Source organism: Ailuropoda melanoleuca, chromosome 12 (assembly GCF_002007445.2).
Source record: "Ailuropoda melanoleuca isolate Jingjing chromosome 12, ASM200744v2, whole genome shotgun sequence".
Lineage (NCBI taxonomy): Eukaryota > Metazoa > Chordata > Mammalia > Carnivora > Ursidae > Ailuropoda > Ailuropoda melanoleuca.
Window position 1 is genome coordinate 14,998,845 of NC_048229.1, and position 19,107 is coordinate 15,017,951.

At 47.3% G+C, this 19,107-nt stretch overlaps 1 protein-coding gene across 1 annotated transcript in view; it reads left to right on the forward strand.

Moving 5' to 3' along the window:
- Nucleotides 1–19,107, forward strand: part of CCDC60 (coiled-coil domain containing 60) — a 156,421-nt gene that overhangs the window by 112,454 nt on the left and 24,860 nt on the right. The window contains exons 4-6 of the mRNA XM_034637989.1: nucleotides 2,071–2,175; nucleotides 7,532–7,639; nucleotides 17,400–17,490. Coding sequence (XP_034493880.1) covers nucleotides 2,071–2,175; nucleotides 7,532–7,639; nucleotides 17,400–17,490 — 304 coding nt within the window. The remainder of the gene's footprint in view (nucleotides 1–2,070; nucleotides 2,176–7,531; nucleotides 7,640–17,399; nucleotides 17,491–19,107) is intronic.

Sequence of the window (19,107 nt, forward strand, 5' to 3'; positions counted from 1 at the left end):
ACGGGAATTCGCACGTAGCAGGAAGTAATAAGGCTGATCAGGAGTGAGAAGCCAGGGGTGCGTGAGTCTCAGGCAACCCACCGAGAAGCCCATACCACATGTAAAGTGGGCAGCGACCTTGATCATGGGCCCTGCCTGACTCTAGCCAGCCATAACATGGGCCCAGAGTGGCAACTGTTTTCAAGTTTTCAGAGCCCAAACTTCTCCATGTTTATGTGAAATCTCCCAACTTTAAAATATGATCGATCCAATTACACACACAATAGGCCTCTTAAAATGTGTCTACAGGCTAAATTTGGTCATGGGCAAAAATATATATATACCCTATGACTCAGGCATGCTAGAAAGAAAAAAAGAAGAAACTATTTCCTATAACTGAAATGACCTACTCCATGATGGTGGAGAAAAAAAATTTTTTTAATATGGTATTAAATGTAACTGACTCTTTCATTTTGAAACAGTCTTTTTTGGGTCAACATCCAGGGGTTTCAAAGATGAACTGCCTGTCTGGGCTGTCTCCCTTCTCTAAGCAAGCCCCTTCCACCCCTTTCCCAGATGGTCTCTGGCTTGGGAGGAAGCTTCCATATTCTCTATGGGGCAGAGCATGGGGCTCTGGTTTCCCACAGCAGCCTTCCTGGTGGCTGTGGAGGTATCACTGGTTGCGGCTGATCTTTGGGGGCATGCTGTGCCCACTTCTAAAGTTTAAGTAAGATTCCCACATTTCGTGGCTGATTTGGCCAACCAATTAATCAGCAGTCTGCAGAGCTAGATGAAGGCTCTTCAAGGAAAAGACCGGAAACAGGAGGCACAAACTCCAGGCAGTTCTTTGGCTGTGTCTCATACCTTCATTTCTACTTTTCACTGTTCCCATGGCCAGGACCCCATGGCCAGGCTGAAGCCGCCTTCCTCTCTCAGGCTGGAATTACTGCAATATCCCTACCAGGTCTCCTTGCCTCTGTCCTTGCCCTCCACCCCCACCACAGACCATTTACAAAACAGCAGTCAGAAGGGTCCTTTCTGAATGCAAGTCAGACGTGTCCTCTCTCTGCTCAAAATCCTTTATTCTCATATAGAGAAAAGGCCCAAGTCCCTGCAGTAGTCTGCAAGGCCTGTTCTCTCCCTCACCTCCTCCCCCTCACCTCCCTGCTGTCTCTGAAACACAGCCGCACCTCAGGACATTCGCACCTGCTGTCCCCTCTATCCAGAATGCACTGCCCCAAGACCTGAACACCTCACTCCCTTAATGCTCTGCAGTTTTTTATCAAATGTCACCTTCTCAGTGACACTGCCCCTCATCGCCCTATATAAAATTGCAACTCCCAGCCCTCCCAGCCCTTCTGAACTGTTTTTATTCCCCAGAGCATGTCTCACTATTCAGTACAGCAGGGTTAGCAAACTCCAGCCCATGGGCCATATCCAGTCCCTAGGCTGGTTTTATAAATAAAGTTTTATTGGAACACTGACATTTACAGGTTGTTTCCGTATGTCCATGGCTGCTTTCATTCTACTAAGTAGTTGGGACACAGACTGCATGTCTGACAAAGTCATAAATATTTGGCCCTTTCAGAAAACATACCCCATCCCTAATCTTTGTTAATATACCACAGCATTTCCCTATTTCTCTTGTTAATTGTCTTTGTTTCTCCACTAGAATAAGCGTTCCATGAGAGCAGGGGGTTTTAATATGATCTGGTCATTGGCTGCATCTAGAAGCCTCATCCCTTGAGCCGGAACTATTGTCTAGCACACAGTAGGTACGCAATCATATCTGCCAAATAAACCCTGGCAAGAGACGAAGGTGTTTAAAACTGCTGCATCTTTGGGCACCTGTGTGGCTCAGTCAGTGAAGCATCTGCCTTTGGCTCAGGTCATGATCCCAGGGTCCTGGGATGGAGCCCTGCAGCATCCGGCCCCCTGCTCAGCAGGGAGTCTGCTTCTCCCTCTCCTTCTGCTCCTCCCCTGGCTCGCGTGCATGCACTCTCTCGTTCTCTCTCTCAAATAAATAAATAAAATAAAATTTAAAAAAACACTGCTGCTCCTTGCTCACTCTGTCTCTCTCTTCTCCTCCAGCACATACGATGACGAGAAGGTTAAGAAGATGGGCTCTGGATTAATTCACCAGATCGCCCCCATGCACAACTCCATCATCTCGCCCTCGCTACCTGAGGCTCACGTGTAAGTAGTCCCTCCTCTGGCTCGCCTGCCTTGCCAGCTTATCAAATGAAGACAATGCATTGGGAACTGTTGAGCTGTTCCTTTGTCCTCCTGAAAGGGACACAGAGCCCGGAGCTGGCAACGCTGTTAGGCGTATAAAAATAACAGAAAGCAGACACGGTGCTTTAGAGCTAAGTGGCAAATCAGCTGGGACTGAGTCATTCCGTTCCTTACCAAGCCAGACAGACACTCTAATGTCAAATAGTTTGCAAAGTCTGATAAAATCCGTCTGCAGCCCTCGCTGAGCGTGTGCAACAATGTCTCAGCCCAGGCTCAGGGGACGTTTTCCCCAGAACTCAAGGAGCTATTTCCCAGAGAAGCACCTGTTGCCTCCTGACCCGAGGCACGAACTCATCATTGCATGGTGTAACAGGGGCTAATCAACCCCATAAGAACACTCTGGCTTTCTAAAACCTTGACATCTTGTTCTCCTTGTGTCTATTCAAAGAATTCCAAAGCTAATATTATCTTCTGTGCTAGTTAGCACTTTTCGACTGGAAGATTTCAGGCACAAAGACAAAAGCTTTTGACATGAGGGCAGGGTTTCTCAACCTTGACACTATCGACATTCGGGGATGAATAAATTTCTTGTTGTGAAGGACTGTCCTGTGTATTGTAAGGTGTTTGGAAGCATCCCTGGCCTCTACCCGCTAGATGCCAGTAGCTCCCCACCCCTCAGTTGTGACAACCAAAAATGTCTCCAGGTGTTGACAAATGGCCCCTGGGGGCAAAATCATGCCCACCCTCTTCCCCCCACCCCATGTTAAGACCAACTGCTTTAGGGCAATGAAAATGGTGCACTGGATTGTAGACTTCTCTGTCTGCTGATCTGTCAAACACTTATTAGGTGCCTACGGTGTGCACAGTAATAATGGCATTACTGACTTCTCCGTAGTCATAGCTCATTCAGTTCTCTCAGCAGCCCCATTATACAGGTGTATTATTAACCCCCTCTGCAGGTGAGAAAGCAGCAATCAGAGAGGTGTGCTCCTCTGCCCAAGGTCACGGAGCTCGGCGTGTTGCTGTGCTGGGGATTTAAGCCAAATCTGTTGGACTTCACAGCCCAAATGCTCGTCACCACGCACTACACAGAAAGTATATCCCAAAGCCTTTGAGGAGCTTGTGATATATTTAGAGAGCCAAGTCTCATGTACTTGAAGACTAAAACAATGCATCATCATCCCTCCCTAATATTCCAGCTTTTGATGAGCCCACTCCCCACTCTCCTCATACTTCCCTTTGACATTACGACTGGATTCTTGATAGAGATCGCTTGATCTCTCCATCGAGAAATCCGATTCATTTGTTCAGGGACGTTCCAAATGGCAACCTAAACTTGATGTTCTTAAGACATCTCCTTGCAAAACTAGGCTTGCTCCCCTCTGAACCTAAGCGTGTAGAAGAAAGAGAGATTCCCATTATAATCCCTGCCCCATCCATGCTCAGTCTCCCCCATTACTCAACATCCCCCACCAAAGGGGTGCTGTTGTTACAAACAATGAACCTACTGTGACAGCATCATCAGCCGAAGTCCACAGTTCACACTGGGACTCACTCGGAGCTGTGCATTCTGTTGGTCTGGACAGATGTATAATGACATGCACCCACCATCATAGTGCCATATAGAGTATTCTCACGGCCCTAAAAACCCGCTGTGTTCATCCCTCCCTCCCCGCACCACCCTTAGCAACCACTGATCTTTCTACCGTCTCCTTAGTTTTGTCTTCTCAAGAATATCGTACAGGTGGAATCACGCACTATGTCACCTTTTCAGACTGGCTTCTTTCACTTAGCGATATGCATTTCGGGTTCCCCCATGTCCTTTCATGGCTTGAGAGCTCATTTCTTGTTCGCACTGAATATTCTATTGTCTGGGTATACGTACCACAGATTATGTATCCCTCCACCTACTAAAGGACATCTTGGTTATTTCCAAGTTTTGGCGATTATGAATAAAGCTGCTCTATATAAATACCTAGTGCAGGTTTTTGTGAGGCCCTTCTTATAAATAGAGAATAAAGTCCAGACCCATTGGACAAAACCCTGTTCTCATGACAAGGGAGGGCTCTCCCTGGTAACACGAGACAAAATCAACATCATAGATAAAGCACAGATTCAGAAGCCAGACTGCCTGGGCTAAGATTCAAGCTCTGCCGGGGCGCCTGGGTGGCACGGTGGTTAAGCGTCTGCCTTCGGCTCAGGGCGTGATCCTGGCATTATGGGATCGAGCCCCACATCAGGCTCCTCCGCTATNGGGGCGCCTGGGTGGCACAGTGGTTAAGCGTCTGCCTTCGGCTCAGGGCGTGATCCCGGCATTATGGGATCGAGCCCCACATCAGGCTCCTCCGCTATGAGCCTGCTTCTTCCTCTCCCACTCCCCCTGCTTGTGTTCCCTCTCTCACTGGCTGTCTCTATCTCTGTCAAATAAATAAATAAAATCTTTAAAAAAAAAAAAAGATTCAAGCTCTGCCATTTGCTAGTTTTGAATCTGGATAAGTTACCTAGCCTCAGTTTTCTTATCTGCAAAATGGGGATACTAGTAGTGCATTCTTCATAGGGATGACCTTAGTAAGCAGATGCAGAGCACTTAACACAGAGTCTGCTGGCACAACGTAAGTGTTCCAATGGGAACTGTTTACTATTATTACGTTGTTGTTACTACTCCTCATTATCCCAGTGGTTCTGCAAATGAGAATTTTGCTCAAGTTATCAGCTCCAGAAAATGTGAGATTTGAACCAGTTCACTACCACCACCTTCCATTCAGGAGCCAGTAATATACTGAGCCTACTCTGTGTCCAGCAGTAACCTGCAGCAGACAAGACTCTGCAGCTTGCAGGCCTGTGGGCTAGACAGACAAGTAAACAGGTAGTTACAACACAGCAGGAACTCGGAATGCAGGGGCAAAGAAAAATACTATAAAGATGAGATGCTTTAGGACAGTGGAAGAGAGCCTAACCCAGACCTGGAAAAATCAAGGAAGGCTTCCTGGTGGAGGTGACATCTGCGCTGAGAGGCAGAGAAGGAGGAGGAAGAGGAAGAGGAACATCCTCACACGGTCTTTCCTTCCAGCTTGTGCATCACTGGTGTCTCTCTGTGTGTCCAAATTTCCTCTTCTCCTAGGAACACCAGTCAGACCAGATTAGGGCCCACCCTAGCTAGGACCTCATTTTAATATAATCAGCACTTCAAAGCCCTTATCTCCAAATATGGGCTCATTCTGAGGTCCTGAGGGGTTGGGACTTCAACATTTGAATTTTGAGGGAGACACAGTTTAGCCCAAAAGAGATGGTGTAGAGAGTTTGAAGATTTTAAGCAAGGGAGGAATAGTGTCAGGTTTATGCCTGTGCTTGTCACCTGCAGAAATGAATCTGATGCTCACATGCCCCACATCCCCACCCCCACCATGACTAAGCAGACCCCACCTCGGACCAATTAACCCCCTTTGCTTATCCCTTCCTCCCAGTCTCCACCCTACACGACCCAAAGCCCAGGCCAGCAGGGGCACTCTATGGTGAAACAGAAGAGGAGACACCTCCCTGGGCCTTTTGCAATGTTGTGGGTTATGGTGAGGGCAATGTGGGGTGCCAGGCACATGGCACAGCTAGCTTTTGTTCTTGGCGAAATGCTGGACATGGTCCAGTGCTCAGAGCTGCTGAAATGCACCTGGAAGGACCAAGGTGCTGCTAAGGAGGAAGACAGACCAGAACCGGAAGGGCTATAGGCTTGCAGTACCTTTAAATTAGAAATGAGGGAATAGTAGGTGTTAGTAAATTATGTATAGAAGGAAAGGAGGAAGGACGGGCTCCAGAGCAGAAGAAAGAGAGAGCCGATGACCCTGGTTTTCCTAAGACCCAATGGGCACAGCCACCCTGCAGGGAGTGAGAGGTCGGGTAGAGGGGGAAGCTCCCCTTCAAGCTGAGAGAAAAAGATGCCTCTCAGGGGATTCACCGGGAAAACCCTGGGTCAGCTCCATACTTGGGCCCCACCTTCTGGAGTGGGGCCTTCCTGGAAGCAGAGAGGGTGGATCCCTTCCTGTCCCTCTGCACATCAGGCCCACGAACCCTGGGGATTATTGATCAAGATCAACTTCAGAGAAGAGCAATTACGCAGGTTCATAATGGAGGCATCTCACCCATTAGTGTAAGAGGAGAGATCATGCAGGGAGGGGGTGGCTGGTCAGGACTCCACTGTGTTTCCAGGAAAAATGCAGGCAGCAGGTTAACTCTCTCCTGACCCCACACCCCGGGTGACCACTGCATCAGCTTCGTCAGCACCTTGGACAGAGCTGGGGCCCAAGAAATTAGTCTCTGGAGTTAAACAGACAGTGCTTAGATCAGTACCAGTCCTTGGGGGTGGGGGTGGGGGGTGTCCTGGAGCAACTTCCCCTACCTAAGTTCCTCGCCTGCAAAGAGGGCAGAATAACAGCACCCTCCCTATAGGGTTGTTGGGAGTATTGAATGAGATATTCAGATCCCACCTCTGTCACCAACAAGCTGTGTGACCTACTGCAAAGTGACTGTCTCTCTCCGAGCCTTAGTTTCCTCTTCTTTAAAATGTGGACAATGATTCATACCTCCACAGGCTGCTGGGAGAATAAAGTGTGTAAGGTGCCTACTCAATGCCTGGCTCGCTGTAATACAAGATGCCACCCAAAATCAGAAAATACAGGATAGATATGCTTTTATACAGTGTTTTAGTTACATTTTCAAATAATACGTTCAATGTGGTTTTCTTCAACATCCAGCTACATTTTCAGGCAAAGGACCTATAAATTTAAAACAATGGGTCCAACTGTTAGTCTGGGGGGAGGAGGAAGATTACAGTAAATCCAGTTTCCTTGTGTGCCCAGCCTTCTTTGACACTCTTAGTGTATCTATTATAATTTTATCAGATGAACATGTGGATACCTGTAAGATATGAATGTCCTTCAACCCACTCATTTTCCCTTTGTCAAGACCTCTAGCTGGGGGGCCCCTCCATTGTTTCTCCCTTCCAACATGCAAACCCCCGCCCCCATGACCGGCATAGGGTCATCTCCTGTCAAATCATGGCTCTGCCACCTGCTAGATCAGCAACCTGGCACAAGTTCCTTCACTCCCCTGAGCCTCAGATTCCTCATCTGTAACATGGGCCCACAAGTACCTCATGGGTGCACTGCAACGGCTCGATGAGATGAGGAATGGGAAATACCATGCCTGGAGCATGGCAACAGCTCTCAAAGTGCAAGCCAGCACAGCTCTCTGTGGCCATTATTGTAAAGGACGTAGTTCCAACAGGATCTCACTGTGTTCCCCCCTCCCACCTCTGTATTTGCAGGGAGCCCCTCTTCTGCCAGCTCTGTGCCCTCCACTGGCTTCTGGAGGCCCTGACTATTGACCACACCCACCACACCATGAATCCCGTGATCACCTGCTGGAATCCAAAGTAGGTCTCCGCCCTTCAACCCGCGGTAACTAGCAGCCGACTGTGCTGTAGGGGAGGGCCCCTTATCTATTCTTCCCCTCCTGCTATTTTTGGTGGGTGGGTTGCTTTAGGAGTTCCCCGATGTGCTCTGTGGGATCCAGACAGGGGTGAGCTCAGAGCCAGGGCACACAGTTCATAGAGGCTCATGAGAGCCAACGGCGTGTAGCTCCTTCCAGCAACTCTCCCCAGCTCCACATTCACTGACATCACATTGGATGCCTGGAATCAACTAGCCACGATGGGAGTGTTGACACCACAGGGAGTGGCCAGGTAGACCAGCACGCTGCTGGGTGCCCAGGGAGGTTTCTCCCCAGCTCCCTCCTTGGACCGCATCTCCCCAACACTATTCCTTATTTGCTCCTTCCTCCCACTTCCTTGTCCTCTTCCCTTTCACTTTGTTCTTGCTTTTCTTCTTTCTCCCAAGGTTGGTTGGTTTGTATGAACATATATCGGTGGCTAGTTCTCCACTTGGACCCAGGGGAATACTCAGTGCTCAGGTCCCTGGAGCAGCCGAAGCTCTAGAGCATGCTGTCTAGGCCAAGGAAGTGTTAGGCGTGTCCTCACCCAAGGAGAGGGTTCATGCAAAAGCCCTGAGACTACTGTTGCAGGAGCTGCATGGCCCATACAAGGGCGGAACGAGGAACAGGCAGGCATATAAGGTCTTGGTTCTTCATGGAGGGTCATGCTGTCTCCAAGAATGGTGCTAAAGGGAAGGGACCCTGACCTGAGGAACTGGATTTGCTATGTGAAAATCCCACGCTGAGTGAAGTAAAATAGTTCCCCTTCCCCCGTAAGAGGGAACCTCCCCACTCCCACCCCAATAAACTGATATGGCCTCTTTCTCACAGCCCTGCCCACCCGCCAGGTGAATTCAGTCTTCCTTCTCTTCCCAAATCTTAATTAATTCCTTCCTCCTGAGGGTGTTTACCACACACCTCCCAAACCCCCACCCCACCCCCTGCTCTAATTCACCCCTTGCACCACAGCCCAGATAAACTAACATCTAATGCAACCAGAAGTATAAATCATTCATCTATTGATAGTCTAGTAACTCCAACTAATTCCATGTTTGGGTTTGGGATGAAGTGAAAACTGTAGTTTCCCTTGGTGCTCTGGTTAATAACCTTTATTTTTTTTAAGCAGCAGAAATCCTTTTTTTTTTTAAATGGAAACCCCAATAACGTAAAACAAATTTGTTAAAATGTAGCTTCTACACAAAGCAGGAAGTTGGAAGGCCTGGGGGACCTAGGGCCCCTCCAACTCTCTCCCATCCCCACCAAGGCACCCCAGCTATTTCCAAAATAACTCTGGTTCACAGAATTTGTTTGAAAACCACAGCCTTCAGACATTTCCCACACATTACTTGTTCTTCCTACAGGAAGCCCCTTTTAAAGGTCTGAGGTATGACCTTCCTCCTTCCAGACCTAATGCCTTCCCCTTACAAATATAGATAGATATACCCCCCTTTTTTTTTAACAGAATTGGGATCATACTCTGAATATTGTTCTGTACATTTTTCTACTTTTCTCCCTTTAAAATATCTTATAGGGGCACCTGGGTGGCTCAGTCAGTTAAGCGTCCAACTCTTGATTTTGGCTCAGGTCACGATCTCAGGGTTGTAAGATTGAGCCCCACATAGGGCTCCACACTCAATGGGGAGTCTGCTTAAGATTGTCTCTCTCCTGCTACCCCTCCTCCCATTCACTCACTCTGCTCTCTCTCTCAAATAAATAAATAAATCTTTAAAAATAAAATAAAATACCTTATGGACATCTTTCCATGATGGTACGTACAAAGTTTCTACACTCATTTGACAGTTTCCACCATCATTTAACAGAATACCACCCCTCCTAAAGAAATGGTTATCCATGGTCTATGGTAGGGCTGGACCATAATTCAGATAACCATTTCTCTACGGAGGGACACTAAGGTTGTTCTCAAGTGTTTGCCTTTTCAAGTAGTACTGCACAGAACGTCCTTGTACATACATTTTGTACCCAGTGGAAAATACTTCTGTTGGCTAGATTCTGAGAAATGGAATTTCTGGGTCAAGGCAACATCTAATTTTTTTCACAGTTGATTGCTTAGATTCTAAGAAAAAAGTCCCTCAGCCAGTGGACTTCTAATAACATTTCATCTTCCTCGAGCTACCAGCAGCAACACTTTTGCCCTCCAACATCTGGGCATCCATTCTCCCAAGCTGAGGCACGAATATAATGTAGGATTTGGATTGAGAAGATAAAAAGAAGCATCTTTATTTCTCACACTTGGTTTTAGAAATGTGCCCAGAATGTGACCAAAGATTGTTATCTGTGTTAAATAAATAAATAAATAAATAAATAAATAAATAAATAAATAAATAAATAAAAGACACAGTGGTCACCCTGGGAATAGTGGGGGTTCCACCTTTTCTTGCCAGCACAGAACTTCATCAGGCATCCACGGACATCCAGCTCTATCAGGGCAGAACATGAACCAGAACCACGGCCTGACAGAAATATGCATCCAGAAAGATTCCCATGGGAAGTCAGAGTCTGTTGGGGCTTGTTTTTTCTAGTGAACCATTTGCTCCTGATGGTGATTTTAGTTTGGTGGTATGCTAGTAAATATTTAATAAACAGAACAGTTCTCCAAGAAGGAAAAGCCATGATGTATAACAATGCCAGTTTCCATGGGGGACGTGATCCAGCCATGGCTGATTTCAGGCTTGCCAACACGATGCCCCTGAACCTGGTGCTGGGGACAGATGCACAAGGTTAGTTCTTGTAAGCCAGCGTAAGCCAAGTCCAGCACACCATTGATTTTTTTTTAAATATATAAATCTGAAGGTGGGGGCTGGGCAGGGGCTTAGGTTTCCTAGAAAGTGCCAGAAAACATCTTTTTAGTTAGCGAGGAAGGAGAAGGATGTCTTGTCTTTAATGCCTGTTTATGATGTTCCATCCTGACGTCGTAATTCAAATGTCTCTAAATCTTCAAACGCATTTTTTAAAGCCCAGAGGAATTGAGAGTGAGTAAGAGAACGGGTTTTAGCATCAGATGGACCTGGATGAGTCCTGGCTCCACCACTTGCTAACTAGGTGACCTTGGTCACTTAACATCTCTGGGCCTCTGTTTCTCCATCCATCAAATGGGCCCCTGCCTCAGAAGTTATTGTGAGCATCAAGAAGATAAAGAACATAGAGCATTTAGCCCAGTGACTGAGAGCACTGTGGGGGCTCACTGAACCATAACTATCCAAGATTAAAATCCCCATTTCAAAGAGCAGTTGGATCTATGATTATCAATGCCATTGAGGCTTAAGGCAAGGAAAGAAAGAAACGTCTGAGCAGAGTTTTACCAACAGATGAGATCCATGGTCACCAGGAGGATGAACAAACATGCAGACAGACAGGAAAAAAGCTAAGCCAGGCCAACCAAAATCAGGTAGCAAAGATAAACAATCCACGGATGACACCCCAACAGAGAAAGACCAAACTTCCAGTTCTCTTGACTGTGCTTTTCTGAGTTTCCACCATCAAGTAGCCAGCATCTCCTGCTAGCCAAGCATCTGAAACACAAACCCTGAGCCCTGACACCCACCACACATTCTCCAAAAGGAAACATCCATCATTGGGAGCCTGTAGATCCCAGAGGGTTCTCTTCTATTAGGCATGATGATGGCTGCAGATCCAACCCCGCCCCCTTATGGATTTTATAGCAAGAAAGTGGGGTGGTTCAATATCTCAACACGGGCTTTCTACAGGCAGCAAAATTTTACTAATTGGCAGCTAGCGTGCTCCAAGCAGAAGATGATCTTTGTTAACTGCAGGAAATATCCCATATTTAGCTAGAACTGGTGGATGGTTGGGTGAATGGAGAGATGCCAGATTTTAGGATGTCATCATGAGTTTCATCAGAGTCTGTGCCTGATCTGAGGGTGGGGGGGAGAAAGGCCTTCCCAAATTCACCATGTGGCAATTCAAACACATTATCATTTCCCAGCATCCTCCTTAATCCCATGGCCAGCAGGGAGAGTTTATTTCAATGGACAAGATCCGGTCCACAAGATAGCGGAAACTGACCTTTCAATAACAAGGGTGCTAATTACCCTTCTCTGAGAGATGCAAGCCTCTGTTTCAGCAAAGTGAGACTTGTTTTATATATAAAGGTACCCAAGTCTTTATCCAAACCTTTGGGACCACCTGAGTCTCAGAATTGCTTCTTTTTTTTTTTCTTTTTTGGCATTTTAAAAAGGAAATATGGGGCATACGCCATAGAAAACATCATACCCCTAAAGGGGACTGGGGCAGCAGACTATCATCCAACACAGTATTTCTGCAGAAAAAAAAAAAAGAATGACTATTTACACTAAGTGCATAATAAAAATAAATAAAGGTCATTGGCAGCCTCTCATCAGTTCAGGTCATGTTTTGCTGCCAAATCAGTTATTAAAATTTTTCTGGTTTTCAATACCCTCTGGATTTTGGAATTGGATAAGGGGTTATGAACTTATATTGGTATTTTTTTAAGAGATTAACTTTCCAAGGAATGACTAGAAATGAATGACAAGAGAAGCAGACAAGATGAGGTGTAAGCAGGCACCTCTCCTCCCCAATTCCACTCACCCCCAGCCCATGCTGCTGCCATCTTCCCTAGTTCCCATGGGAGAGAACCAGGCAGGCCCCTGGCTGGGCAGGAGAGTAAAGAGCTCTCGATTTACCTTCCAGGCAAGGCACAGCATACACCATGGGGCGAAGGTGTGAGGAGTTGTTCCCTGTGCAGCACAATCATCTATGTCCTATTGCTTAGGGCTGTTCCAGACAGACATCACCACACCCACTCTTAATCAGGGAGTCCAGGTGGGTATAATCCTGACTTTTATGAAGGGAGTCCAGACACGCAAGGGCCGGGCTGCCCAGGCACAAAGAACCAGCTGTTGCTTCAGAAAAACATGGATGGCTAAACGGCAACCACACTGACGTTTCAAATAGGACATGGGCACCTAAATCTACTGTGTGATGATGAAAATAGCTGGCCTATGGGTGTCCCCATGTCAAGCACAGCTCTGAGTACATTACTTAGGTGGAGCCTCGTTCTAACGGAAGAGGAACGCGAGGCACAGAAAACTTAAATAACTTGCTCCAAATTGCATAAGTCATAAAAGCTAAGTCAGAATTGGAATTCAGGTAGCCCAGCTGCAAAGCGTATTGTGCTTAACCACGAAATGATGGTTTCCTTTGTCCCCAGCGAAAGCCCAAAAGTCTTCAATTAATTTAGGGCACAATGTGATGTCCAAAAACGAGAAGACTAACTCTTCACAAAGTACTATTTGCCAGGGGACCCCAGGATACAAAAGGGACTGCAACTTACCAAGATAATATGATATGTGCATATATGATTTTCTTTAAAAAGCAAAAAAAAAAAAAAGAAAGAAAAAAAGAAGAAGAAAAAAGAAGAAAGAAGAAGCCACTCTGTACTTATGGCTTTGGTATTTAACTTAATATATGGGAACCAAGTCTCCACATCGAAACCCCTTCCAATGACTGTGGCGCTTATCACCACATTTAGCCGATTCCTTTAAGAACTTTAACTTGCCAGATTGTCAGTCTTGTGGGGGGAAAATGCAGCATCATTCCAAACAACACGCAAAATAGCAATTATTTGTTTTTTTCTCTGTCACATGCACCCCCACCCCCACCCTGAAAACTCTCGATTCCCTCAAACCTGCTTTTTTCAGGCACTACTGGGGATACAGCAGAGAAGGGAACAGACAACATCCCTATTCTCTGGAGCTTCTGTTCTAGGGGACGTGGGGAGAGCAGCAGATAATAAACATGCAGTAATCAAGATGCTTTGAAGTAGCATCAAGCGTCATGAAGAAATTGATGGGGTGATGCGACAGTGGCAGGTGGGGGGGGTGACTTTTAAATTGGGTCATCCGGGAAAGACTCACTTAGGAGGTGACATTTGAGTGAAATCTCTGATTCTGCCTCCTCTCCTCCCTGCACTGATTTAATTGCATCCTGCCTCCACTGCTTTACTCAAGAGGACGCCTCTGCAGGAGCAGGGGACCGTGGCAGCATGATCAGAGCACGGGTCATGAGGGAGGCGACCCACCTGGGAGAGCCTGGGAGCTCCGGTCTCTGTCCCCTCCCTGGTGCACCACCAGCGGCTGCCTCTGTCCTCCAAACTCGGTCATGGACACATGAATGCATTCTAAACCAGCCAACAGACTTTCCACTCTGAGAAGCAGCCGTTTTACCCCAAATGAGGGTTCGCAAAGAGAGAGAGGGAAGTATTTGAGAAAACGCCTCTGATTGCTACTGTGGAGAGACATTTCAAGTGACTTGCCAGGAACAAAATGTGCCTGGTGGGGACAGTCACATGAGATGCGATGGTGCTCAATGCTTTCGTCCTTTGATTTCTAGCAACTAGGATCCCCCCCACCCCACCCCACCCCCGCCGAAAGCTTCAGCAGGGGGGTAATTGTGGTCTGAAAATCGTAGCCACTCCTCCCTGACAGATCTGTCCTACTGCCTTGTTCCCCACCATCAGCCCCTCCTCGAAGCCACCCTAAGCGCTCTGTCGACAAAAGCACATTATTAACAGTTTAACTGTGTTCAGCTCTCTATACGAGGCACCTAGCCAAACCCTTAACAAGCCCCATCCCATCCTCACACCAAGCCTCTGATGTAGCTAATAGTATTCCCTCCATTTTACAGATGAGAGCACTGAGGCTCTGAGAGGCTAAGTAGCTTACACAAACATGCACCTAGGAAGCAGGAGGGCAGCACAGGACTCAAACGCCCAGTCCACCTGATTCTTAAACCCACTGTTCACCACCAATATACACTATTCTCCCGGTTCTCTTGGTCTGAGAGACTCGTTTCAGGTCACACAAACGGTGCGTCAGGGACATTAATTAGGTAAACTAAGTTAAGCTGTCGTAATGAACAACCCAAAAATCTCAGCGGCTTAACACAACCCAAGTTCATCTCCTCCTTACCCTACCTGTCATCAACACGGGGCTGTGCTCATTACAGGCACTCGAGGACCCAGGCTGATAGGACCTCTGTCTCAACACAAGCTACCACCATCAACAGCACAGAGAAGGGAACCTGCCTTGAGGGCTGGCCCTTCAAATCACCACCCTCAATGCCACATGTCACTTTCACTCATGCATTTTTTAAACAAAGCAAGTCACAGGGCTACCCCCTGACGCCAAGGAGACCGAAAGACCCGGGACTACTCGGTAAACAGCACTAACAACTATCCCACCAAGCCCTGGGGAGGAGTGTCCCCTTGCCGTGTCCATCTCGGACAAGGTGTGCACTCAGCCCCTTGTGGACAAAGAAACTCGGGTGCTTTCTTTCCTTTCCTGCCCCTACCTGAGCTTCCTTTTTGGTGTATTTGCTCCTTAGAATGAAACATCAGTGAGACCGATCCTGTCTAACCAGGCCCTTTATCAGGGCCTTTGCATGAGCAAGCGTGCAGGGCATTTCTAAGATCTCAGGGAGCCTTCCTGTATTTTTTAGCTCATTTACCTGCTGCCTCAAGTCGCAATGGATTTTGGGTCATCTAGGAAGTCAGTGTTAACAGAAAACCTCCATCTTCCTGATCGGGCTTGAATATTTAAGATTTTGAAAGCTTGGCCGGACCGATTTAATTTTAAAAGGGGCAGGGGGTTGCTTTTGAACTTCAAGGAGGAGGCTGGAGGCACAGCAAGGGCTGCGCTAGCAAAGGGAAGAAGCCGAAAAGCCCTGTGGTCTTGAAAGAAATGCTCCAAAGCAGAACTGCTAAAGCTTCCCGTTGGTGAGCCTTAAATCAAGACTTCAAAAGCGCCCGCTAGTTTAAATATTGTTTATAGGGCTGGTGTATTACTATTCCTTCCTCTGGCTGGATTTTAAATATTCCCTAATTTGATTACTCGGGGGAGAAGCAGGCAGAACCAACGTTAAATGAGCTTCACTGTTAATTATCCAGAGGGCTTTTTATTGTGTAATCAAACATAAAGTCTTACAAAAAGTTTGGAGGCACATTCTCACCCTGCCCTCCCCAGCCCGACTTCCACCTTGGCGCCTCTGTGCGTTGCTCATGTCATGGCTGTGGGCTGGCAGATTGCTCAGCAAACTCCTGCCAGCCCAGAATGCACACCCCCCTCCACATCTGGGCTGGCAAAAGCCTCTGATTCTGCTACCTAGAGCCCTGTGCCATGAGCAGCCGGTCTTAGGCAGGTCTGAGCTTGAACACCTTTTACCCCCTATATCTGAGCACCTCCCATCCCCTCACCAGCACTCAGCAGCGCCTGATAAGTCCAGACCCCTCTCAATGCCTCCCCTCATGAGTCTGGTCTGGCCATCTCATTCCCTCAAGTCGCTGCTCTGTGCTAAGTGACAGCCAGCCAAATGATTTTAAGGATCCCAGCCATTCCAAATCCTTTCTGCAGAGAAAAAGGAGATAAAGAAAGGAATGGATGGATGGATGGTTCAATCAGTCCATCTATCAGTAGGTAGGTAGAGGGAGTTGGAAGAGGACACACTGAGCCTTCCCACTTGCTTATTGACAGAGATCACTGCCCTGGAGCCCTAAGTCCAAAATCCAAAAGGCTCTGAAAACTCAATTTTTCCGTAACTCATTTAGCAGCAAAACTTGACATGAACCAAACTGATTTGTGGCAAAATTTGACCTGAAGCTGTTTACAGTCTTTATCCCACCTAGTGTGAATATTCATATATATCAACGTGTTCAGTTACAGGATACTGCCCCCGACCCCAGTGGAGGGACTGATTGTGTTAACATACAGTATACGCAGCAAATGTCCTTCCCAAAATGCTAACAGGGCAACACATCTGGTTCCACGGGCTTCAGATGAAGGCTTACAGGGATGTCACCAACAAAACCTGCTGGAGGTTCCGTCTTCTACCGAGAAAGTTCCCAACCCCATGAGGCGAGGATCCAGGATTTTAGGATATCTGAAGTTTAATTAACTGGAGGTGCTTTAAGAAAAAGAACATGAAATTACAACAGAAAATTAGGTACAGGGCCCCCAAGGACCCCATTCAAGGGAGGGTCATTAGTTTCACTATAAATCTGTATCTGGGTGAGTGACTTGAATCCCCCCGCCCCCGACCCCTGCCCAGGGTGTTTTCTCACCTGTAAAATGGGACGACAATATCACAAGGTTTTATTGGGAGGATTCAGCGAGAATGCACAAAAGCCTCTTGTATGCAGCATCGTATAGATTTCTGCTCAGTACATGCCAAACCTGTGATTTTCACTGTGCAGCCTGCCCCCCAAGCCCTCCCCAGTCCCACCCAGGAATCCTCTGTGTCACTCGGCAGTGTCTGTCCTGGCGGGATCGTTAGACACCAGAGCTGGCAGAGAGTCTGAAATGAGCATGCTTCTCAGTTTACTCCCAGGAGTAATTCCCCGGCGTAGACCTGCCCCAGAGTCCTAAGACAGGACCCACATCCAAAAGGCAAATAGATGCAGAACGCGTACGAATACATTCCACCTCCCTCACCCCCACCTTGTACGCAGCAGTCTCTCCGAACCTCAATTCTCACTGACAAGAACCAGCTATGGAGAACGGCCCCCTCACTTCTTCACCCACACAGGGGGTGGGGGGGAAAATTACAGAGAACAGCCTCCATCCATCATCTATTTATTGCATTTCCTAAAAGAACTTGTAGTAAACCGAGGCTCTGGGCACAGAAAACTCATGAAGCTGTTTCTCACTCAGGGACCCGGGTGGAAGCAAGAGCACAATAAAAAAAATCAATAAGGACAAGCTTGTGCAACAGAGGTGGGAGCAGTTCGTCAATGCGCCGAAGGTAACTATCAGCACACGACACTACAGTCGGGCTACCGGCCCCAACTTGGGTTGGAGGCATTTCTGCCCGTCTTTTCTCCGATGGGAATTTTTTTTTTTTCTAGTTGGTTCTCTAGTGAGTGAGGAGAAGTCAGAACCACGTGCTGTTGGATGGTTTTTGTAAATTTTAATTAAAACGGTTATCTGGGGATTATAGGAGAAATGACATCTGGCTGGACACCGCTTCGTGGGGAAGAGGAGGGGGGGTGGCTGAGGAGCTGCTCGGTAAGATGTCACCAGAAGGAAATGGCCTCACCTCACTCCGCGTTTTTAATCAATAACAGTCATTTCTCTCTCGAGCTCGCTCTGTCTTTTTAACTCAGCCAGAAAATAAGAAGCGGGTGATTCAATGGCTAGGGGTTTTCTACAGACTGGAACACGCACTCCCCACTAAGAAAACATCGAGAAGTCTATTCTTTTCGCTCGAAACTATTCCCGATCCCGAACTTCCCAAATTCATCTACCCAACCATAAAATAATAATGACAAGAGGTAACATGTAGACAGGCCAAGGTGGTTGACAGGACAGGTGGCTACCCCTGTGCCTTGACCCACAACGTAAGTATAATGCTTGTCCTTGCCTACCTCACAATATTACAAAAGAACCCCAGGAGACAACATGCAAACTCTCTTTGAAAATGTTAAAATGCTGAGCGTTACTGCTTATGATTTTTAGAGGCCATTTTTCAACATACTTGTAATGGGCCAGGTTCTAAGCCAAAGAACTGCTTTGGGGGCTTATTAGCCAGCTCTGACTTCTTCCTAACCCCAGGAGGCACTATTCTCATTGCCAGTTGGGAGAGGAGGAAGTTGGGGCTCAGAGAGGTTAAGTGATTTGTATGAGGTCACACAGCTGGGGCATGGCACAGCCAAGAGTGAATCCTGGGCCCGTACGTGAAACACTGTTTATTAAACACTGAGCTTATCAAATGCCTGTTCTCCACGGTGTCACAATTTTAATTGTCCCTCATGATGAGTTTCACTAGTTTCTTGCCTTTCATCAGGCTGTGCCTAGATCTGAGAAGGAGAAAAGCCTTTGTTTTTGTCAGAGAAAGTTGCTATGGAGATACTGTGTGCCTCTGTCTCCAGAGATGCACAGAAAAAGCAGCAGGAGCCACAAACCTTAAAAAAATGTCCTCCAGGAATATTCCTAACAAAAATCGAGGGAGGGGCTAGTGAATCACCACACTGGGACTCACAAAATTGAATTCCCCAAAGAAGCTTACAGGTCAAACTCGGGGCTGAAGGGTGGTCCACTTTGATGATGGGGGAGCACTAGATTAGGAGTCAGGAGACCTGGGGCGCCTGGGTGGCTCAGTCATTAAGCTTCTGCCTTCGGCTCAGGGTATGATCTGAGAGTCCTGGGATCGAGCCCCACATCAGGCTCCTCTATTGGGAGCCTGCTTCTTCCTCTCCCACTCCCCTTGCCTGTGTTCCCTCTCTCACTGGCTGTCTCTCTGTCAAATAAATAAATAAAATCCTTAAAAAAAAAAAAGGAGTCAGGAGACCTAGCTTAGCCACTGTGACCCTGTTCACCGTGCGGCTTCAGACAAGTCCTTCTCTCTCTCCCGACTTCAGTT